At 40.4% G+C, this 24,867-nt stretch overlaps 1 protein-coding gene across 3 annotated transcripts in view; it reads left to right on the top strand.

Annotated features, from left to right (window-relative positions):
• The window catches only part of CCDC191 (coiled-coil domain containing 191), a 99,062-nt gene extending 74,671 nt beyond the window's left edge, over window positions 1-24,391 (top strand). The window contains exons 14-18 of one of the 3 annotated variants that reach the window (XR_009495046.1): window positions 5,055-5,198; window positions 9,733-9,885; window positions 10,405-10,550; window positions 12,116-12,332; window positions 22,991-23,075. Coding sequence is in view for 2 of the 3 variants with exons in the window: in XM_002684755.6 (XP_002684801.1) it covers window positions 5,055-5,198; window positions 9,733-9,885; window positions 10,405-10,550; window positions 22,991-23,135 (588 nt within the window). In the remaining variant the exon portion in view is untranslated. Of the gene's footprint in view, window positions 1-5,054; window positions 5,199-9,732; window positions 9,886-10,404; window positions 10,551-12,115; window positions 12,333-22,990 lie in introns of all 3 variants that reach the window. The other 2 variants (XM_002684755.6, XM_059887903.1) reach the window with 2 other exon arrangements.
• Window positions 24,392-24,867: the final 476 nt, after the last annotated feature.

Below are 24,867 nucleotides of genomic sequence, written 5' to 3'. Positions count from 1 at the left end.
TTTTCCCATTGGTCATGTATGGATGTGAGAGTTGGACTTTAAAGACAGCTGAGCACTGAAGAATTGATGCTTTTGAACTGTAGTGTTGGAGAAGACGCTTGAGAGTCCCTTGGACTGCGGGATCCAACCAGTCCATCCTAAAGGAGATCAGTCATGGGTGTTTATTGGAAGGACTGATGTTGTAGCTGAAACTCCAATACTTTGGCCACCTGATGTGAACAGCTGACTCATCGGAAAAGACCCTGATGCTGGGAAAGATTGAGGGCAGGAGGAGAAGGGGATGACAGGATGAGATGGCTGGATGGCATCATCAACTCGATGGACATGGGTTTGGGTGGACTCCAGGAGTTGGTGATGGACAGGGAGGCCTGGCGTGCTGCAGTTCATGGGGTTGGTTGCAAAGAGTCGGACACGACTGAGCGACTGAACTGAACTGAACTGGCACATATATCTTTGAGACAGTGATTTTATTTCCTATTGGATATATACTCAGAAGTAAGATTGGTGGGTAATATGGTAGTTCATTTGTAATTTATTGAGGAACCTCCATACTGTTTTCCTTAGTGGCTGTACCAGTTTACATTCCTCCACAGTGTACAATGGTTCCCTTTTTCCACATCCTCATTAGCATTTGTTGTCCCTTGTCTTTTTGTTAATTGCCATCCTCACAAGTGTGAAGTGATAGTTTATTGTGGTTTTGATTTGTATACCCCAGATGATTAGTGATATTGAGCACTTTTTCACATACCTGTTGGCCAATTGTATATGTCTTCTTTGGAAAATAGTCTGTTCAGGTCCTTTACCCATTTTTTCAAATGAGTTTTCTGTTGTGTTTTTTTGCTTTTGAGTTATATGAGTTCCTTGTATATTTTGGATATTAACCCTTTACTGGGTATGTGGTTGCAAGTATTTTCCCCCATTCCATAGGTTGTATTTTCATTGTGTTGTTGGTTTCCCTTCCTGTACAGAGCTTTTTAGTTTAATGTAGTTCTGCTTATTTATTTTGGCTTTTGTTGCCTTTGCTTTTGGTGTCAAATCCAAGATTTTGATTACTGATTCAGTCTCTTTACCAGTAATTAGTCTGTTCAGTTTTCTGATTCTTCATGATTCAGTCATAGTAGGTCTTTTATTTCTGACTTTGTCTTTTTTTCCCTTAGTCTAGCTAATGGTTTGTCTGGGGGGTTTTCTTTGTTTAAAAACAGTTCTTAGCATCTGTGATCTTTTAAATCATCTTTCTAGTCTCTATTTCATTTATTTCTGTTTTAATCTTTATTTCCTTCCTACTACTAAGTTTGGGCTTAGCTTGTTCTTCTGGTTTCTTGAGGTGTATAGTCAGGTTGTTTATTTGAGATCTTTTTTCTTAATGTAAGACTTTAAACTTATCTAGCAGAACTGCTTTTGCTGCATCCCATAAGTTCAGGTATGTTGTGTTTCCATTTTCATTTTATCAGATTCTTTATTATTTAATTTTCCTTTTGATTTCTTTTATGACCCTTGGTTGTTCAGAATCATGTTGTTTAATCTCCACATATTTGTGAATTTTCCAGTTTTCCTCTTATATTGATTTCTAATTTTATAACTTTGAAGTTGGAAAATATGCTTGATATGATTTCAGTCTTTTAAAATTTATTAAGACTTGTTTTATGGCCTAACATATGATCCATCCTGAAGAATGTCCCATGTACACTTAACAAAATATGTATTCTGCTGCTAGTGGATAAAATGTTCTGTGTATGCCTATTAATTCCATCTGATCTAACTTGTTATTTAAGTCCAGTATGTCCTTGTTGATTTTGTGTTTGGATGATCTGTCCATTGTTGGAAGTGGCTTCTCAAAATCCACTACTATTATTGTATTTTTGCCTATTTCTCACTTCAAAATGTTAATATTTGCTTTATATATATTTAGGTGCTCCAATGTTGAGTGCATAAGTCATTTAAATTGTTACATCCTCTTGATTGACTTCTTTATCATGATCTAATGTCTCTTGTAGTTTATAGGCTTAATGTCTATATTGTGTGGTATAAATATAGCTACCCCTGCTCTCCTTACAATCCAAACTACCTGTTTGCATAGAATATCTTTTCCATCCCATCACTTTCAGTCTATGTGTGTCCTTAAAGCTGGAATGAGCCTCTCATTGAAAACATATAGTCAGGTCTTATCTTTTTATCCATTCAACTAATCTGTGTTTTTTTAATAAGGATTTAATCTATGTACATTTAAAGTAATTATTAATAGGTGTTGGCTTGCTATTTTGCCATTTTAATTACTTTCTAGCTGTTTTGTAATTTCTGTTTTCCTTTCTTCCTCTCTTGAGTTCTTTTGATTATATGTATTGTGCTATGATTTATATTTTGTATATTTACTGTAAGTTTATGCTTTGTGGTTACCATAAGGCTTATATAAAACATTTTGTAGTCATAACAGTCTTTAAGCTGATGACTTTGAATGCATACAAAAACTGTATTTTTACATTTCTGCCACCCTATTTGTGTTACTGTCACAATTTATATCTTTTTATATTGTGTATCAAATTATTTAGTTGTTTTTAATACTTTTGTCTTGTACTACAGTTTTAAGTGAGTCACCATTACAATATTGAGTATTCTGCATTTAACAATATATTTACCTTTATTAGTAAGTTTATACTTTAATATATTTTCATATTACTGATTAGAGAACACTGTTCCTGGGTAGAATATTCTTAATTGGCAGTTTTTTCTTTCAGGACTTGAATATAACATCCCACTTCTCTGGCCTGCAAGGTTTCTGCCGAAAAATCCACTGATAGTTTTGTACTATCAGTGTATAAGGAATGGCTTTGTATAAAGGTTACTTTTCTCTATTGTTTTTAAGATTCTTTGTCTTTAATTTTTGACAATTTAAAGTGTCTTTGTGCGTGTCTCTTTAAATTCATCTTATTTGATACTTTTTGGGCTTCCTGAACCTGGATATCTGTTTCTTTCTCAAGGTTAGGAAAGTTTTCAGCCAGTATTTCTCTGAATAAGCTTTGTTCTCTTTTCTCTTTCTGGAACTCCTATAATATATATATTCTCCCTTTGATGATATCCCATTAGTCCCTTAAGCTATTTTCACTTTTTCTCATTATTTTTTCTTTTTGTTTCTCTGATTGGATGTATCCCACTGTTCTGTCTGTAAGCTGGCTGAATCTTTTTTCCTTCAATTTTCCAGTCTGCTGTTGAACCCCTTTGTTGAGTTTTTCAGTTTGATTATTGTATTCTTCAGCTGTGATTTATGTTTGGTACTTTTTTATATTTTCTCTCTGTTGAAATTCTCATTTTGTGCATTGCTCTCCTGACATCAGTTAGCATCCTTATCACCATTATTTTGAAAACACTGTTGGGTAAGTTGCACTTCCCTGATGGTTCAGACGGTAAAGCGTCTGCCTACAATGCAGGAGACCTGGGTTCAATCCCTGGGTTGGGAAGATCTCCTAGAGAAGGAAATGGCAACCCACTCCAGTATTCTTGCCTGGAAAATCCCATGGATGGAGGAGCCTGGTAGGCAACAGTCTATGGGGTTGCAAAGAGTTGGACACGACTGAGTGACTTCACTATTGGGTAAATCACTTTCTCCATTTCATTAAGATTGGTTTCTGGAAGTTTATCTTGCTCTTTTGTTTGGAACATAGTTCTCTTTTTCTTTATATTTCTTGACTCTCAGTGTTGGTTTCTGTACATTAAACAGTCACCTCTCCTAGTCTTGACAGAGTGGTCTCAAGAAGATGAACTCATCAGCCAGCCTGGCCCAGATTCCTTGTTGTCTCTCAAACCTTTGTGATTGTCACAGCCACTGTCTTTGTCTTCAGTAGCTCCACCTGTTTGAGTATGTGTCCAGACCTATCAGTGTCCCCAAAGAAAGGATCTCAGTCAGTACCTTGATGCACACTGATTAGAAGCTGTACCCTCAAGCAGCACCTGTGCTGAGAGAGAGTGTGTGTGTGTGTGTGTGTGTGTGTATATATGTAGTAAAGTATACATATATAGTGTATATATATAATGTATATAGTTAAGCCCCTTCCAGGGAGAAACTAGGAGATGTGTGTTTTTCCTGCTCCCTTTCACTGAGCCCAGGTGTATAGCTCTGGGGCTGGGTGGCCAAGGCAATGGGGCTGGAGTCCTTCTGTGCCTATTTAAAACCTGCTTGTTTGCCATAGTCCTATGGGACTTGTGATTCTAAGTTCCATTGGCTATCAAAGCCCAGAGACCCATCCCTCTCAGGTGATAATCACTGAAGTTAGCGTCTAAAACATGTGTATAAGCCAACATGTATATTAGCTCCCTTCAGAGAAATGCTAGCAATCTGGTTTTACCTTTGGAATGAGCCAGAGGGAGAAAGCAGAGGAAGTCCCTAAAGGCTCTCTCAGCCTTTAGGAAGGATCTCAGCCAGCTCCTAGATGCAAGCTAAATTAGAATCTGAACCCTCAAGCAGCAGCTTGTAAAATATGCAGTCACATTCCTTTCAGGCAAAGACTGGGTGATGGACTTTTTTGCCTGATTTCTCAGAACTGATCGTAGGAACATAGCCACAGTGAGTACCTCACATCCATTAACACCTGTTTCTTTGTTTGCTATAGTCTTGTGTGTCTCATGGACACAAGCCTTATTGGCTTTCAGAGCTAGGTGTTTGGGGGGGCCCATCCCTTGCTTGAATGGTTATCTTTAAAATCGGGATGCTAGAAGTACAGTCCAAACCCTTCATTCCTCGTGGAGACACTAAGGAATCCCTATGGATTGGGATGGTTCAGTGCCATCTCTCCCAATTATATGGCACTGAGCCAGGGATGGAGTTTATGGTGAGACTGTGTCTCAGTCTTTCCTGTCAGTATTTTTGATGTATCAGTGTGGGTATTTTCTCATTTGCTTGATGTGGAAAAGTCACACAGCTAGTTTCTGGATTTCTTTCAGAGGGAACTGCTCCATGTGTAGCTATACATTCGATGCATCCAAGGGAGGAAGGAAGTTTAGTAGCCTCCTGTCTCACCATTTTGGTTCCTCCATGGCATTTTTACTTTTTTATTTTCTTCCAGAAAGAACTAGAGAAGCAGAAGAGAATTAAGAGGAACCAGCAGCTGGAAGCAATAGCCAAAGAACACTATGAAAGGGTATTGCTAAGAAAGAAAGGTCTGGAGCCTTGGAAGAGGCTAAAAATGCAAAGCATGCAAAACCTCCAGGTATAGTGTCACACTCTTACCCACCTCCCCCCCACCTAAATCAACAGGTGGGACTTTCAAATAAACACCCAATTAGGCCTTGGAGGTTGTCTGGAGATTTAAAAGTCAGAAAGATAAATGAATTGAGTGTGGATATTTATTTGTTTCAGATAACAGTTTGAATTTGGTCTTCCAAGGTAGGTAAAGACTTCTGTAACTGAATAGATTAGAAAAAACTAGAGTTCATTTTTTATTAGAGACGTCCAAAGCAGGATAGATAGAGGCCTCTCTCAATTTTAGCAGTGTGTGTAGCTAAAACAGCAGTGTATAGCTAGCTATGTAATAAAGGAAAAATCATTACCATAAGGTATACTAATCAGATTTCTACTGCAATAAAGCTGCCTAACATACAACCCTAAAATTCTGTGGCTTACAATCCAAGTATTCATTTCCTACTCACATGTTTGTGAGAAAGTTTAGGTTGAGTTCAGGTCTCTCCACAGCCTCTCTTACTAGCTTCACCTGTTTTTCAGGGGAAGCTTTCACCTGGCAAACGTCTTAGGTACAAAAGCCAAACCCAATTACGTAAATGCCTATGAAACCTGGGCTTGTATCATGTCCACTAACATTCCACTGGCCACGGGAAGTCATAGGGCCAAACTCAGGGTCACTGAGGGGAGAAAGAGGCGCTATCTACTCCATTGGGAGACAGGATGAAATCACAAGCAAGCTGTGGTGTTTAGTCCTATTATCAGGAACAGTAATTCATTCTACCATAAATCAAATACCACTGAAATTCAAATTTATCCAGTGCACAGAACAGAGCATTTAACTAAATAATCAAAAGCTCAAAATAGATAAAATGTTATCCGTAGAATTCTATTTCATAATAAGGTCAGTAATACATACTAGTTATGAGCACTGTTGTTTATACATTTGGCCAAGTGAATACTGAAAAGTAAGGCTAATATGTTGGTTGTGAAAACTAGGATTAAAGATGAACAATAATGCTCTACATCATAAGAATCCTTGAAGGTTATACCTCTGTGAATGTGACTCAGGTTACTCTCTTTCCTCCCCTAGCCAATCTGTTCACCCTTCATTCTCTTTGTTCTCTTCTATTTTCACACTTTCTTTCCTTTTTATCTTTTCTAAATGCCCTCCATACTGTTTTTCTATGTCCGTGATTTTTTGTCCTCTGCCTGTTAGTGTTCTGGAACTACTGAGTATCCCAAACCAGCTAAGGAGGCCAATTTATGGTGGTCAGGCCTGAGGGCACAAAGAGCCCTCCTATTGGAGGCTTTGCCCCATCAGTGCCCCAAAGTGAAAAGTCGCTCAGTCATGTCTGACTCTTTACGACCCCATGGGTTATACAGTCCATGAAATTCTCCAGGCCAGAATACTGGAGCAGGTAGCCTTTCCCTTCTCCAGAGGATTTTCCCAACTTGGGGATCGAACCCAGGTCTCCCACGTTGCAGGCGGATTCTTTCCAGCTGAGCCATATTATTTTCCCGATAATGATATGGGAGGGCCGATCCTTAATCTACTTAGTAAACAAGTGTGGAAATGAAATTTGAATGGAAGTTTGCTTCTTGTAATATACTACCACAAAGATCAGTCATATCAAATAGTTTGCTATCCATTTGTGTGCTCCTAGTTTTATCTGGCCACCTCATGTGAAGAGTTGACTCATTGGAAGGGACTCTGATGCTGGGAGGGATTGGGGGCAGGAGGAGAAGGGGACGACAGAGGATGAGATGGCTGGATGGCATCACTGACTCGATGGGCGTGAGTCTGAGTGAACTCCGGGAGTTGGTGATGGACAGGGAGGCCTGGCGTGCTGCGATTCATGGGGTTGCAGAGTCAGACAGGACTGAGCAACTGAACTGAAAGACACAAAAAGCAGACAGGGAGTATAATAACTCTTATATTCTTATCAGCTCTTCTTTGTGGGGCCCTGTTTTTGACTGAATAAAATCAAAGGTATAAAATATACAAAGAAAACAATCTATGGGTGAATAACCAAATTTTTTAAAATATTTATTTGGCCGCACCAGGTTGTAGCTGCAGTACTGCAAGGGGTCCTCGCTGCCCGTGCAGGTCCTTGTTGTGGCAGGATCTTTAGTTGAGGCATGCGGAATCTAGTTCCCTGACCAGGGATGGAAGCCATGCCTCTTGCATTGGGAGTTTGAAGTCAGCCACTGGACCACTAAGGAAGACCCCCAAATTAAGTTTTTAAAAATTTATTTATAAGAATGTAAAAAGAAACCAGAGTTTGAGTTCAAAATGACAGCATAGGCTTTAAATATAGAAAAACCTAATTAAAATAAAACCAGGAAAACACAGATATGAATCCAGCATTTCCAAACTTTCCTATTCATAAAACCATCTGGAAAGCTTGTAAAAATGCATGTTCCTGTTTCCACCCCCAGGTGTTCTCAGTAGCTCTGGGTTGTTGGCCAGGGCGGTGGGGGTGGCGTGTCAGGGGATCTGCATTTTTTAAAAGTAGTCCAGGACCTTCCCTGGTGACCCAGTGGTCACCACCTTCCAGTGCAAGGGACATGGGTTCAATCCCTAGTCAAGGAACTATGATCCTACGTGCCATGGCCAAAAACATTTTTTAAAAGAAAAAAAAAAAAAAAAAAGTAGCCCAGGAGATTCTGATCCAAGTAGTCTTAGCAGCACATTTTGAGAACCACCTCTCTAGTCTGTATTGAACAACAAGTGTGTTACCTATACTGTTGTAACAAATTACCACTAACAGTGTCTTAAAACACAAATTTTATTATCTTAAATTTCTGTTTAAGTCGTAAGTCCAAAATCAGACTTCCTGGGCTGAAGTCAAAGTGTCAGTAGGGACAAGTTCCTCCTGGAGGTTCCGGGAGAGAATCTTGTCTCCTGGCTGTTTTCAGCTTCTACTGGCTGCCTGCATTTCATTGCCCATAGCCACTTCCTCGGTTCTCTCTTGATCCCTTACTTTGATGTCACATCTCATCATGTTCCTCCTGCCTTCCTCTTACAAGAACTCTTGTGATTACATTTAGAGCTCTACCACATAACCCAGGACCATCTCCCCATCTTAAGATCCTTCACTTAATCACATCTGCAAAATCCCTTTTACCTTGTAAGGTAACATATCTGCAGGTTCCAGGGATTAGCCTGTGGCCATCCTGAGAGCCACTGTTCAGCCTACCACATAGGATAATAGAATGTTAGAATACTAGTAATCCTCTCCCATCTCTTTCAACTTGTAAAGAAACTGAACCTCAGAAAGGAAAACTCACTTGCTTAAGGTCACACAGCACATTGGTCACAAAGCTAGGAGGGAACTCAGCAACCCCTTCCTCCAAAAATCCTGCCCAGTTCAGGCACGTCTTCTGTGCTGGGTGGGAATCAGAGGGATACGTAGATACCAACCACCAGCTGAAAGTTAAAAAAAAAAGAAAAAAAAGTACCAGTGCTGGAGAACAGTAAGAGGAAGCAGTTGCTGCTTCATCCATCAGAGCTGACTTCCAGGAAAGGATAGAAAAAATTAAGAATGAAAGAGGGCTAGTTAAACAGTTACTGGCTTCTTTATACTGCATTTTTGTGTTGTTTTCAGAAGAGTTATTTAGCATTTTCCCTACAACTCACATGTACCATATTCCATTTGTTCCAATAACCACTTTTAGAATTTTAAAGGCATCTTCTGACTATCTTTTTCTCCCTGGTTCTCTTGTGTTTTCCTCTAAGGGAGGGTAGGAGGCAGTGTGTTTCTGGCTCCTCTTGCCTTTTGGCTCCCAGGTGCCACAGAGACCTCCTGGGAGTGTGTGTCACTGGCCAGTATGTGTGACTGCCAAGGGACTCATTCAGGTCAGTCACATTCACATTACTCAGTGGTGAGACGAGGCTTAGAAAACATGCCCATTTTTCTGGAGAGGACTAAGAGAGAAAGGCTTTTTCCATTTCAAGAATGGAACAGTTACTTTTTAAAATCTATAAAGTCAGAGTTGTATGTTTATTTTGATAGAATGATACTCTGAGCCTTTTAAGTTGGTAAGACATTAAATTTTACATCATGTTATTTTTCTATCAAATGATTCTGTGGTTTACTGATAATGTCTAAATTTCAATGCTGGTGACAGCTCGTTCTACAAAACAAATTTAAAGTATTGGCACTTCCTCAATTAGACAGTGATTAAGTACATAATAAAGAGAGGTTTGTTATGCAGTTGCTGCCCAAGCTCCTGGAGATCAAAACAGAGTGTTGCCAGCCACCCACTTCAAAACTCAGTGCAAGTGACCTAATGGTTTTGGAGGTTGTTTATTCCATTTCCTTAATAACCAGCCAGTCATTGTGGTCTTCAGAGAGTCAGCATTGAACGGCTATGCATTCTGTGAATCTAAAATCCCCATATAACACAGTCAAAGTTTTTAGGACATAAATGAACGTCCTTAAGAGAGTATAACTGCCTACGTGGGGTTTACAGCATCACTTGCCAAGGTGATGTGTATTTCCTTAAATGACTTAGGATATAAGAGATAATTTCCTTTTCTCATTTAAAACATTGTCCAGGTGGCCAAAGAGCATCACTCTTTGACCCTACAGAGGAAATGCCTGCTGACCTGGTTCCAGTGGAGTCAGGAAAGCCTGGCTAAGAAGATGGCCCAGGCTGATCAATTTTATTCACAAATATTGCTTAGGAGAGTTATCCGGAGCTGGCTACAGGTAAGGCCACAGGAAGAGAGTTTTAAATGCATGTCTCTGTCCAACTCTATGCAAGAAAAGTAGGTGTACTCCAGATGTCAACAGTCATTGTGTTTTTTTTTAAGAACAGTATAGAAGAGGCAATTCAATCCACTGCTTTGAAATGAATTTGAAAATGTCAAGTCAGTTTTTTGTTAGTATAAAACCTTAAGCACATTTCTTTTCACACAGAGAGTATCCATATAAACTGTAATGTGTCACTACATCAGCTTTTGTTTTTATACTAATCTGTTTCTTGTCCCATAATTGCTCAAGTGATTTTACTAGAAATCTGCCCCCTCGGTCTTAGAAGGGTTTCTGCCCCTCTGCTTCCATTATTATCTCTTTAATCCACGACAGAGGATATGGCCTTGGCTGCCGTAGCCTCCTTATACCTCCAGTGTCCTTCGTTTGTTTTGATTCTTTCTCTTTTGTACTATTTGCTTGAATTTTTTGTCTGTGATATTATATGCCTCACTTTTCCCCCGTCTTCATCCCCAGCACCTGATTGATCTAGATGAAGAAGTAAGAAAACTGTGCATACATTTTCTTCAGAAGAAGATTTTCAGGGCCTGGCGTGACATGGTCAGGGAGGCCAGGGTCGATTCTCAGAACAAGCACCAGATCGCGGTGGAACACAGTGACAGGTGAGGTTTTCATCTCTGAAAATTCACTCACAATTTCACAATTGCCTGGGGCAGAGGCTAGAAGCGCTGACCACTCAGAGTTGCCCAGCAGGGTGGGCAGCCCCAGCTCACCCCCTGACTCTGTGGGTGAAGACGAGAGTAACCCCCTGGAACTCCAGGGTCCCCCTCTTTAAAATGAAGAGGAGGAGGAAGATGATGCCTGCCTCCCATCTCACAGGATGGGTCAGAAAATAGTGTGAAATGTGAAATACATGCAAAGGCATAGAAGCAGAGGTACTGTGTTCTTTGTCATATAGTTTTATCTTTTGTTTTTACAAATATTCTTTATTGTGAAATATAACGCAAGTATAGAAAAGTGCTTAACTCATACCAGCACAGCTGAATGAGCACTATAAAGGGGATGACATTGCTGTTGCCACCGCCACCACCCCTGAGGTTGAGGAGTAGGACACTGTTGACCCCAGAAGCCCCCACGGGCTCCTCCCTAGTCACAGGTCCCACTGTCTCCTCACAGAGGTAAACTACTCTCCTGACCTTTATGATAAATACTTCCTTGCACTTCTTTTATTTTTACCTCCTAAGTCTTCAAGACTTGGAGTTTTATATAAGTAGAATCATATGTCCTGTTAATATTTATAATACAGTGATGACTTATTTAATTCAGTATCTTTGGGGAATAAACTATTCCATATAAGTACACCAGGACTTCCCTGTAACTCAGATGGTAAAGAATCTGCCTGCAGTGCAGGAGACCTGGGTTTGACCCCTGGGTCAGGAAGATCCCCTGGAGCAGGAAATGGCTACTCACCCCGGAATTCTTGCCTGGAGAATCCCACGGACAGAGGAGCCTAGTGGGTTACAGTCCATGGGGTCGCACGACTGAGCAACTAACACTACTACTAAGTACATTATTTGTTTTCTAAGTCTTAAGCATTTTGGATAAAAATATTCTAAACTTCATTAGGTACTTCCCTTGGAAAGTAAGCAAATGATTTGTCCTTTATTGGTGATTTAATGTCATTTCTTACAGTTAATGTCGAGTTTCACCTTCAGGTTCTGAGGTGTGAAGACTGTTGTGAAGGTGTATGCCCCTTTTCTCTATCGATTCATTTTTGGTTGCTTTGCTTTCATTTGTGTGTATGTGGTGTGTGTGTATCTTTTTTTTTTTTTTTTTTTAATGTGTTTCTATCGTGTTGCCAGTGGGGTGCCACCTCCAGCAAAGCCTTGTTTAATTTATAAGTACTAAATCTGTGGGCTGGGGAAACATAAGCAAGTTGATTCTAATTTTGTCTAAAATAAATAGGCAATGAATGAAGGTATTCAGAGGGCCTGCCTCTGAATAAATGCTCACATTTGAACCTCCCTGTTCCTCTTTTTATAAAATGAGGATAACTGCAGACCATCTTAGGGGTTGTTGTGAGGACTAAACAAGGTAACAAAGGAGCTCAGTTACTGCAGTCATTGCATTGCTGACCCAAAATAATAGCTGGTTTGTTTTTTTTTTGTTGTTAGTACATTATTATTAAATACTCTTTTTGTCCAAATCTGTGTTTTCTGTTTCTCAGCTGCCAAAAACAGACTGAGAGATTGACTGAGGCAGCTGCCTGATGCAACATGGGGGCAGTGAGAGGGCTTTTACACACGCCGTCTCACCTGATGTGTGTAGGCTTCGGAGGGGGTCGTGGTATGTCAGGAGTTGGATTTTCAGGTAAAGAAACTGAAGTTACACTTGGTCGGTGAATTGCCCAAATAACAGATGGTGGAGCCTGGACTCCAAATCAGGTTTGAGGATTTCTGACTCTAAATCATTCTCTTCTTGCTAAGTCAGTCTTCTTCCCCACTTTTCTAATTCAATCTCATTTGTAAACTAAAATACAGCAGTAAGATAGTGGTCCTACTCAGAGTGTAAGGTAACAAAATCAGTGCGTGAATCCATGCAGTCAACAAGAGTCTCAGCCAGCATCTACTCGGTGCAAAAGTACTGCAGGGACTTCATCTCTTCCTGCTCCACACCTTGTTCACGCGGTCCAGCCCCACTAGCCTCCCTCAGCGTTCCCTGGACAAACACTCAACCTGCATCACAGCTCTTGCATGACCCAGAGCTCCTCACCAATCGGGTTTCCTCTCAAAAGCACGCCAACTGCCTGCATTCATTTCTGTCCAGTAACCTGCCCTATTTTCTTCACAGCACTGAAGACCCTGAAATTGTCATTTACTGTTTACATGTTTATCATCTGTCAGTCCCCATCACATCTTGCTTGCAGCTGTATCCTCAGCATGACAAAGCCTAGTACATGGTTGCATGATAGATTTTTGGTACATGAATGGATGTTTTATTGCTGGAGTGACACTAACATTTAGTCACAGATCTTTTAAAAGGAACTTTTAACACTTACAAATTGATATTGAGTTCTTAATTTAACTTTATTTGAATGAAAGAATATTGTACAGAAAAGCTGTGGATGAAAAATCTCAGTACTGCTGAGAAAGATGATTCCTAATAAGACCATGAGGTTTAATTCTACATATCTGAATCACTTCTAGGTATATATAATTTGTAATTTGATAGATTTATAATGTTAACAAATCTGATATTTTATACATAGCAGGACTAAGAGATGTCTCCAGACGTGAGTTTCTCATTATCAGTAGTTTTTGTGTAGTTCTGCATTTAGAGCTTGGCTATGCACTTGGCCAGTTCTTCTCAACTGAACTAGTATGTCTTATTTTTCTGGTATTGCCTTGATACTGTAGTTCTTAACCACTTTGGAATCAAAGGCCCCTGTGAGGCAGTAATGAAAGTCACAGGCCTGCTCTCTAAAAAATGCACATATGCACATTACATACAACTTCACACAAACTGTCAAGGAGTTTGTGAATGTTTGTCAAGGACCTCAGGTGACTGGATGTAGGAAGGTAGATACACGTAGACAGATACAGATGGGTAGGTAGGTAAGACTGTAATAAGCACAAAGTAAGTGAATGTGACCATATGCTTTAGGAGTTCAGAGGAAGGAAGACACATGTAGGCAGAAAATTCCCCCAAGAGGCAGAGTTGTTAGGATAGAACAGTAGTAGCTAAAATGCAGAAGTCAGAAAATGGGAGTGTTGCCAGAAAAAAGGTGTGAAAAGCAGGTGAGAGTGGGAGATAGGGTCAAGGTCTGGTAGTGGGGGTCATGGAGCTGAGTACAGGAAGCTATCAGTGGTCGAAATGGATGCTAGATGGATGAAAGAAGAAATAAAATGAAGCACTCCACTCCTTGAAGCCATTTTTAACTGAACAGTAATACCTCCACCAAAAAAAAAAAAAAAAACAGCATTATCAGAAACATCAACTATCAGCCATAAAATTAATGGGGGCTGAAATGCATTCTAGGGGGCTTCATTAGAGGGTCAAGGAGCCAGAATAAGTCCCATCTATGCCACTACTTATGAAAATATAAACTTAGCTATTCTTGCCTCTGCCTTTACTCAAGACATGCCCTCTTCTAGGAAAGCCTTTTCTTTGCCTGATAAAAATTCAGTTCAGGATAGATCAAGGTGGCAGAGTAGGAGGACATAGAGCTCACTTCTCCCCACAAGCACATCAAAAATATGTCTACACATGGAACAGTTCTCACAGAACACTAACAGAAACCATCAGAAGAACTCTGTACAACCAAAGTTCCAAAAAAGATCTCCACTTAACAGGACAGTACAGGAAAAAGGCACTGGGGTCAGGACCTGGGCCCCTGGGGGCAGATCTGAAAGGAAGAGAAGGTCCATATGGGCAGACCCTTGCCTTGGGGAGTGAGTAGGCTGAGCTGTAGTCTAGGCATGCCAGTCCTGGGGTTCTGTGCAGAGGAGACAAGCCCCTTTGGCTGCTGAGAGAATCACTGGAACAAATAGAAGGGCTGGAGAAGCCTAACTCTATTCACAAGGAGTGCATGTGAGTTGACTTGCAAACAACCAGGGCAGAGAGAGCCTTGCATTTGTAGCTGCTGCCCTGCCAGACTCACTAATCCAAATGGGGTGAACACCCCTGCACTGCATGGGGGTCAACCAGGCCCAGGGAGGAGGCTCATCTAGAGACAGCCCAGGGGGATGTGATCCAAGTAGGGTGGTGGTGACCACTGTCAGAGCTCACTCCAGCGATGCCACAGGAGCACACCAGGGTCCCTCTCCCAGAGCACCCCAACTCCCACCCACTCCACACCACACCTTAGCATTGGGTCTGGGACAGACAGGTCCTGGGAGAAGGCTGCCACAGAAGCAGCCCAGATACCTCAGTTCCTGCAGCCACAGTGCCCTGACCCTCAGCTCCAGCCGAGCAAATGCACCAGCCCCACCCACTCCACACTACAGCTTGCATTAGATCTGGAACAGACACAGTGGGGAAAGAGACCTTGGCCTGCATCTGAGTGAGGCCCAGGTCGCCTCTTTAGGTGGTGCATCCGTGCCCTGTAAGTGCATGAGCCCCGCTTACTCCAGCACTCCCCTCCTCTGGGGCAGGGCATGCAACTCAAGGGGAATGGAACCTGATCCTCAGGGCTTCTACTCCAGTGACTGGTAGCCTGACAGGCTAGTGACTGCACAGAGCAGAAAGTAAGTCCTGCCCCTGTACCGGATTTAGATCAAAACCACACCTCCATCAAGGTGACAATGGCTGGCACACCCTGAGGACAGACATGGCTGGCTTTCATATCAAAACCTGTTCTCTCACCAAAAACACTGGACACACAGTCTACACAGGGATCTCTCACATAGAAATACTCCTTCAAGACCACAATGGATAACTAAATACATGGAGACAGAAAATTTAAGTGAAAAGGAAGAGGAACTACTCCCAGTTAAAAGAGCAAGAGAAGTCCCCTAAAAGAACAAATAATAAAACAGAGCTCACCACTCTACCAGACCTTGAGTTCAGAAAGGTATTGATAATAGTAAAAATGCTAACCAAATTAAGAAAGATTATCAGTATAAACACAGAACTATAACTAGGAACTAGAAACTAAAAAAAAAAAAAAATTCAACCAGTCAAAGATAGATAATTCCGTTTACAAGATAAAAAGCAATCTGGAAGCAATGGATAGCAGAATAGGTTATCTCAAAGATAGAATAATGGAAATCACCCAATCATAATAGCAAACAGACAAATGAAAAAAAGATGAACAAAACATATGAGATCTATGGGGTAATATAAAATGTGCCAACCTACATTTAACAGGCATTTCAGAAAGTGGAAAGAGAAAGGGGTCAAAAATGTATTTGAAGAAATGATGGCTGAAAACTTCCCAAACCTAAAGAAGGAAAAAGATATTCAGGTACAGGAAGCACAAAAGGTCCCAAACGGAATAAACCCAAAGAGACCCACACCAAGACATATCATAATTAAAATGGCAGAGCTTAGGATTCTAAAGGCAGCAAGAGAAAAACAGTTATTTTAAAAAAAGAAAAAAAAAAAAACCATAAAGCTATCAGCTGATTTCTCTGCAGAAACTCTGCAGGCCAGAAGAAAGTGGCATGATACATTCAAAGTTTGGAAAGAGAAAGACCTGCAAACTAGGATACTCTGCCCAGCAAGATTAACATTTAGAACAGAAGATGAGAGAAGAATTTCTCAGACAAGCAAACACTAAAAGAATTCAGCAATACCAAACCTAACCTAAAAGAAATGTTGAAAGGTCTTCTCGACATGGAAAGAAGAATTCACAGGAAAGGGAAATTCCCAATAGGAAGACCAAATATATAGTCAAGGATTGAAGATCACTTAAAGAAGCCAGGACCATCCCCAAGAAAAAGAAATGCAAAAAAGAAAAATGGCTGTCTGAGGAGGCCTTACAAATACCTGTGAAAAGACGGAAGTGAAAAGCAAAGGAGAAAAGGAAAGATATACCCATTTGAATGCAGAGTTCCAAAGAATAGCAAGGAGAGATAAAGCCTTCCTCAGTGATCACTGCAAAGAAATAGAGGAAAACAATAGAGTGGGAAAGACTAGAGATCTCTTCAAGAAAATTAGAGATACCAAGGGAACATTTCATGCAAAGATGGGCTCAATAAAGGACAGAAATGGTAGGGACCTAACAGAAGCAGAAGATATTAAGAAGAGGTGGCAAGAATACACTGAAGAACTGTACAAAAAAGATCTTCATGACCCAGATAATCACGATGGTGTGATCACTGACCTAGAGTCAGACATCCTGGAATGTGAAGTCAAGTGGGCCTTAGGAAGCATCACTACGAACAAAGCTAGTGGAGGTGATGGAATTCCAGTTGAGCTATTTCAAATCCTGAAAGATGATGCTGTGAAAGTGCTGCACTCAATATGCCAGCAAATTTGGAAAACTCAGCAGTGGCGACAGGACTGGAAAAGGTCAGTTTTCATTTCAGTCCCAAAGAAAGGCAATGCCAAAGAATGCTCAAACTACTGCACAATTGCACTCATCTCACACACTAGTAAAGTAATGCTTAAAATTCTCCAAGCCAGGCTTCAGCAATACGAGAACCGTGAACTTCCATATGTTCAAGCTGGTTTTAGAAAAGGCAGAGGAACTAGAGATCAATTGCCAATATCTGCTGGATCATCGAAAAAGCAAGAGAGTTACAGAAAAACATCTATTTCTGCTTTATTGACTATGTCAAAGCCTTTGACTATGTGGATCACAATAAACTGTGGAAAATTCTGAAAGAGATGGGAATACCAGACCACCTGACCTGCCTCTTGAGAAACCTATATGCAGGTCAGGAAGCAACAATTAGAACTGGACATGGAAGAACAGACTGGTTCCAAGTAGGAAAAGTCGTACGTCAAGGCTGTATATTGTCACCCTGCTTATTTAACTTCTATGCAGAGTACATCATGAGAAACACTGGGCTGGAGGAAGCACAAGCTGGAATCAAGATTGCCGGGAGAAATATCAATAACCTCAGATATGCAGATGACACCACCCTTATGGCAGAAAGTGAAGAAGAACTAAAGAGCCTCTTGATGAAAGTGAAAGAGGAGAGTGAAAAAGTTGGCTTAAAGCTCAACATTCAGAAAACTAAGATCATGACATCCAGTCCCATCACTTCATGGCAAATAGATGGGGAAACAGTGGCTGACTTTATTTTTCTGGGCTCCAAAATCACTGCAGATGGTGATTGCAGCCATGAAATTAAAAGATGCTTACTCCTTGGAAGGAAAGTTATGACCAACCTAGACAGCATATTCAAAAGCAGAGACATTACTTTGCCTACAAAGGTCCGTCTAGTCAAGGCTATGGTTTTTCTAGTGGTCATGTATGGATGTGAGAGTTGGACTATAAAGAGAGCTGAGCTCCAGAGAATTGATGCTTTTGAACTGTGGTGTTGGAGAAGACTCTTGAGAGTTCCTTGGACTGTAAGGAGATCCAACCAGTCCATACTAAACGAGAGCAGTCCTGGGTGTTCACTGGAAGGACTGATGTTGAAGCTGAAACTCCAATACTTTGGCCACCTGATATGAAGAGCTGAATCATTGGAAAAGACCCTGATGCTGGGAAAGATTGAGGGCAGGAGGAGAAGGGGATGACGGAGGATGAGATGGTTGGATGGCATCACCGACTCGATGGGTTTGGGTAGACTCTGGGAGTTGGTGATGGACAGGGAGGCCTGGCGTGCTGCGGTTCATGGGGTCGCAAAGAGTTGGACACGACCGAGGGACTGAACTGAAATAAGCCAGTACCTAGATTAAAAAACAATGAAAAAACTTTTAAAGAGATTATAACTACAATAAACAATAAAAGGATAAACATGAAGATGTAAAGTAAGACATAAAAATCACAAACGTGGGTGAGGAGAGTATAAAAATATAGATCTTTTAGAATATTTTTAAATTTAAATGACTATTAGTTTAAAACAAGTAGATATATTTCTGGGTCGGTCAACATAATTGAACTCCATGATAACCACAAACAAAAAACACAATAGATTCACAGAAACAAGAAAGGAAAGCATATTATAAAAGAAAATCATTAAACCACAAAAAAGAAAAACAAGAACTAAAAAAACAACTGAAGAACAAAGATTAAAAATGGCAATAAGTATATACTGATCAATAATTACTTTAAATGTTGATGGACAAAATGCTCTAATGAAAAAAACAGAGTGCAGACTGGATTTAAAAAAAACCTGCAATATGCTGCCTAAAAAGAGACTCACTTTAGGGCAAAAGACACACAGACTGAAAATAAGGGGAGCAAATAGAAACAACAAAGTGGGGTAGCAGTTCTCAGACAGAATTTACAAGTTGGCTTCATTCCAGGATCACAAGAATGGTTTAGCATATACAGATCAGTGTGATACACCACAATAACAAAAGGAAAGACAGAAACCACACGATCATCTCAGTAGATGCAGAGGAGCATTTGACAAAATTCAACATCCATTCATGATAAAACTTTCACCAAAGTGGGTACAGAGGGAACATATCTCAACATAGTAACAGTCACTTACAACAAATCCACAGCCAACATAATACTCAGTGCTGAAAAAATGAAAACCTTCCCACTAAATTCAGGAACAAGACAAGGATGCTCACTCTCACCACTTTTCAGTATCGAATTTGAAGTCCTAACCACAGCAATCAGACAAGAAAAATAAAAGTATCCAGATTTGAAGGGAAGAGGTAAAACTGTCACTGCAGAGAACCCAAAGTCTCTAAACAAAAACTATTAGAATAAATGAATTCAGCAATGTAACAGGATAAAAAAACGATGTAACAGAAGTCTGTTGCATTTCTTTACACTAAAAGTGAAATACCAGAACGTTAAAAAACTATCCTGTTCAAAATCTCATCTAAAAAATAATATACCTAAGACCAAACATACAAGGAGGTGAAAGACCTATATGCAGAAATGTATAAAACATTGACAAAGGAAATTGAAGATGACTCAGGAAATGGAAAGATATCCTGTGCTCTTGGATTGGAAGAATATTGTTAAAATGGCCATACTACCCAAAGAAATCTACAGATTTAATGTGTTCCCTATCAAAATACCCATGATACTTTTCACAGAAGTAGTATAATCCTAAAATTGATATGGAACAACAAAACACCCAGAATCGCTAAAGCCATTCTGAGCAAAAAGAACAAAGTTGGAGGGGCAACCCCTTCCAGACTTCAGACAATACTACAAAGCTACAGTAATCAAAACAAACAAAACAGATTTACAAATCAATGGAACAAAATAGACCAGAAATAAACCCATGCACCTATGGTCAAGTAATCTGTGATAAAAGAGGCAAGAATATACAATGAAGGGGCGGGGGGGGAAGTCTCTTCAACAAGTGGTGTTGGGAAAGCTAGACAGCTACATGTAAATCAATGAAATTAGAACATTCCCTCATACCATATACATAAATAAAATGGTTTAAACACTTTAAGACAAGTGAACATAGTAAAAACATTCTTTGACATAAATCATAGCAATGTTTCCCAAGGCCAAAGAAATGAAAGCAAGATTTAATCAATTAGAACTAATCAAACTTAAAAGCTTTTGCATAAGCAAAGGAAACTGTCAACAAAACAAAAAGAACCTACAAAATGGGAGAAAATGTTTGAAATGATGTGACCAACAAGGGTTTAACATTCAATATAAACAGCTCATACAAGTCAATATAGAATATCAAACAATCCAATCAAAAAGTGGGCAGAAGACTTAAAGAGACACTTTTCCAAAGAAGACAAACAGATGGCCAACAGGCACAAAAAGAGATACTCATTTACTACAGAAATGCAAATCAAAGCTACAGGGTATCACCTCACACTAGTCAGAATGACTGTCATCAAAAAGTCTATGAAGAATACATGCTGGAGAGGCTGTGGAGAGACCTTGTACACTGTTGATGGGACTTGTAAACTGGTGCATCCACTATGGAAGGATGGAGGTTGCTTATGAAACTGAACGGTTGCAGCTGCGAGCCATGAGCCACCGGGGGATTCGTGACCTCTGGAGGAGAGGAGTTCGATCCAGAGTCAGACAGGAGGCTTGATCACTCGAAGATGTTGTGTAATAAAGTTTTATTAAAGTATAAAGGAATAGAGGCAGCTTCTGACACAGACTTCAGAAGGGGACAAAAAGAGTGCCCCCCTTGTTAGTTTTTAGCAAGGAGTTATATATCTGTTAGCAATCTGCTGATCAGATAAAGAATCCCCTCAAAACTGAGAGAGCTGCATCAGGCCCCTTTCCCACCACATGCATTCTGAGATAGCACTGGCACAAGGTGAGTCATCCCCCACCTTAAAACAATTGACGTGAATCTTAAACAAAGGCAGGTTTCCAAGCAAATACCTAGTTTCATTAACATAGCTTAAGAGAACATTTCCATGAGTAGGACATTCTGGTTTGTTAAGCCATTATAGGTTCAAGGTTTGAGTCTTTAGGCCTAACCCACTTGAAGAAAGGCAGATTCCAAGGCAAATACATAGCTCATTAACATAGCATAAGAAAAATATTTCCATAAGAAAAACATACTGATTAACTCAAGGTTTGAGAAAAGTTAAGGGAGAACCAGGTGTTGCCATGACAACACAGAATTGAAAAGAAACCTCCTTCTAATTTTGAATAGAGAAAGGAAAAAAGTCTGCCACTTGCAGTTTATTTCCTCTACTTGGGGACCCTTGGCCTTCCTACCTGTTACCCTCTCAAAACTAAAGCTACTATATGATCCTGCAATCCCACACCTGCGTATATATCCAGAAAAAATGAAAATTTTAATTCAAAAAGATACATGTACTCCAAAGTTCACAGTAGCAATTTACAGTAGCCAAGACATAGAAAGAAGCAAATCAAGGGCCCATCAACAGGTAACTGGCTTAAGAAGATGGCTGAGTAATATTTCATTCACACAATGGAATATTAACTAGTCATTGAAAAAGAGTGAAATATTGACACTTGCAGCAACATGGATGGACGTAGAGATTATCATACTAAGTGAATTAAATCGGAGAAGACTATATGATATCACTTTCATGTGGCATCTAAAATAACACACATGAAAGTATACACACAACAGAAACAGACTTACAGAGAAAACGAACTTATGGTTACAAACGAGAAAAAGAAGGGAGAAGGGACAAATTAGGAGTATGAGATTAAGACACAAACTACTGAACATAAAATAGGCAACAAGTATTTACTGTACAGCACAGGAATCACACCAAGTATCTTGTAGGAATCTACTAATATAAAGAAAAATAACATGAAAATAACAGGGCTTCCCTGGTAGCTCAGACGGTAAAGCATCTGCCTACAATGTGGGAGACCCGGGTTCGATCCCTGGGTTGTGAAGATCCCCTGGAGAAGGAAATGGCACCCCACTCCAGTACTCTTGCCTGGAAAATTCCATGGACTGAGGAGTCTGGTAGGCTACAGTCCATGGGGTCACAAAGAATCAGACACGACTGAGCCACTTCACTTTTAACATGAAAAAAAAGTTTTGGAGATTATGAACAATTAGCATTCAGTTTATAAATACCACTTTATAGTAAGTATGTAATATTACAATGTAAATAAAAGCAATTACTACTTAAATTGTCACTTTACCTCAACTGCCACTAAAAATACAAATGAAATGAAACAGTCATATATCAAATTTAAAAAAGTTCAGACATCATCTCTTTCAAAACCTTCTGATGCTCCTCACCACCAGACCAGGCAGTAAGGGCGCTCACTGCAGGATCTCCACCACCGTAGCTCTCTGCAGCACTGAGGTGATCTGCTCGCCAGGTTAAACCCTATTTGGGCAGAGACTGGGCTACTTTTCTATCCCTGGGGCAAAGCTGGAGTGGGCACTAAGGAATCCCGTAGTCATGCTATCCTAACAGGCCATCGCATGCCTCCCTATGACAACAGACACCCCCGCTTCAACACGTGAGCCTCTGGACCATGTTTTCAGATCCTGACCCAAGGGTGTTTTTTTTCCTCAACTAAAATTCAAGACCATTGGAGGTGAGGTTTTTTAAATTTCAGTGGGCTTTTTAAACCATATATGTCCAAGCACCAGGACCTCGATGCTTGTAACTGGCGTGTGCTGCACAGGCTGCAGCAGGTTCCCAGCATCTCCACCACAAGCGCTTTGGCTGCTCGAGCCCCCGCTCCTCTAGTCCCACCTCTCCCGTAAGGTGGTCCTCCCTGAGGAGCGCGTCCCCTGGCTGGTGCACTCAAGAGGCCACCGGGTGCTCGGCTCAGACGTCCTCTTCTCACAGAGGGTTCCCCTGACCACCGACGGAAGAGAAGAACCTGTCAGTCACTCCCACCCGCTGCTGCTGCTTCATTCTCTTCACCGTGTTCATACTGTCTGAATCCCAACTGTGACTTCTGTATCTTTCCTATAACATTTTATTCACAATAAAGGTGATTTTTTAAAGTTTTCAGCACAGATTGATGGAAAGTTAACTTTTCCTCAGTATATCACTTTTTCTCTTTTTATTGTTAAAGGAGGATTCTCTGGATCATGTTTCAGACATGGAAGAAGTTTGCAAAATTTACAAAAGAGGAAAGAGAAAAAGAAGAGAGGCGAGAGCAGCTCCGTAGGAAGGTAGCTGAAATTCTTCCAGATTTCCAGATGTTCACACTGCTGTGACTCGGCCGTGCAGCACTCAGATGCTCGGCCCTTGGGTAAGGAGTCTGTGGTGGACAGGGGGCCACAGCCCACGCAGGCGCAGTGCAGTGCTTACAATGGGAGTTTCATCGGTCCGTGTGTGGGTTACCTCCCCCCACCCATGTATACGCGCAAATATATGGCTTATGTTCTGTCACATACTTTTTGGACCAAAGAAATTATTTTGTGAATGTACACTTCCTTCTTTGATCTCTCTTGGATTGCTAATCAGCCCACTAAAGCATTTATCACAGCAGGACCATCCAAAGGAACAGTCTTGGGCTCTGCTGTTCAGATGTACCCTATATATTTTTAGTATCATAAACTTTAAAAAGGACAATGTTTCTTTGCCTAAGACTGTGCAGGAAAATGTGTCCTTATAGCTTAATGTGAATTGTTGACAAATGGAACTTTAACTAAATAGAAATTTAAAACAGTGAGTCCTTAGAAAAGGAGGGCCAGTCATCTAGTCCCTTAGCATCAGCAACAGGCATTCTGCCAGACGCTGTCCATGTTGCCCACCTGATGGAAAACTGGATCAAAAGGCACTCTGGGAAGTCACTGCAAAGGCAGCAGCGTCTCCTGATTTCAGAGAAACCGGGAAACCAAAGATCCTTCTCCTCAGTGCACTTTTATAATGTGAAAAGAACTCCAAAAGCAAAGACTATCAAAGGCCGTCCAGCAATCTGTTAAAATGTCAGCTCACGCTTCCAGCTGCAAACTTGAAATAACACATTCAATCTGTCTTCTAATCCTCAGCTCAGCTTGATCTGTGTATCAAGCTTGTTGTTCAGTTGCCAAGCAGTGTCCAACTCTTTGCAATCCCATGGACTGCAGCACCCCAGGCCTCCCTGTCCCTCACCATCTCCCAGAGTTTGCCCAAGTTCATGTCCATTGAATCAGTGATGCCATCCAGCCATCTCATCCTGTCGCCCTCTTCTCCTTCTGTCTTCAGTCTTTCCCAGCATCAGGGTACTTATCTTGAATTCAAAGAATGTTTTAATCTTTAAGGTGCTAAAGAATGTAAAGACTGACACAACATTCCTGTGAACTGTCTGAAAGAGTTACCTGCTAGAAAAAAAAGTTTTCATTACAAAGTACATGCACATAACAACAAATTCAGGCAGTAAATGCACACAGTAAAATGAGACAGTCTCTTGCAGCCCTGAGGTAACTATAACTATTTGGTAAGCTTAAAATTTGAGTTGGCAATAAAATTCTGTGTGTTGTTCAATAAATCGTGTTATTGTCTCTTACTTCCTAGAAGGGATATCTAGCTACACCACCTACAAAATGACATATTCTTCTTCTATGGAAGATGTATTATGATTTACTCAGATACAAAAAAAAACACTATTTGAGCTTTATTTCTTCCAGTGTCCCTATTCTCACTTATCTTTTCCTTTAATATGATTGTAGTCATCATCTAAAAACTCTAAGACTAATGGCCACTAAAGAAACGGACTAAAAGCAACTCATAGTTAACCTCTTCCTGTCTAAATCACAATCTGTTTTCACCTATCTTTAGCACACTGGCTGGTATTAGCAGTCAGAAATAAAATACCAATTTTGTTTTAATGCCAAGCCAGTAGATAAAGAAGGGTGGATCCCTCATATAAACCTGCCAGGGGTCTAAATAAATAAATTGCAGAAAGCTTAAGTTTTGTCTCTTAAGCTTTATTTTGCTTTGATTTCACCTCAAGCATCAGTAGAA

This window comes from Bos taurus, chromosome 1, assembly GCF_002263795.3.
Source record: "Bos taurus isolate L1 Dominette 01449 registration number 42190680 breed Hereford chromosome 1, ARS-UCD2.0, whole genome shotgun sequence".
Lineage (NCBI taxonomy): Eukaryota > Metazoa > Chordata > Mammalia > Artiodactyla > Bovidae > Bos > Bos taurus.
The sequence above is the reverse complement of the archived record's forward strand: the minus strand, read 5'-3'. Positions and strand labels throughout refer to the sequence as shown.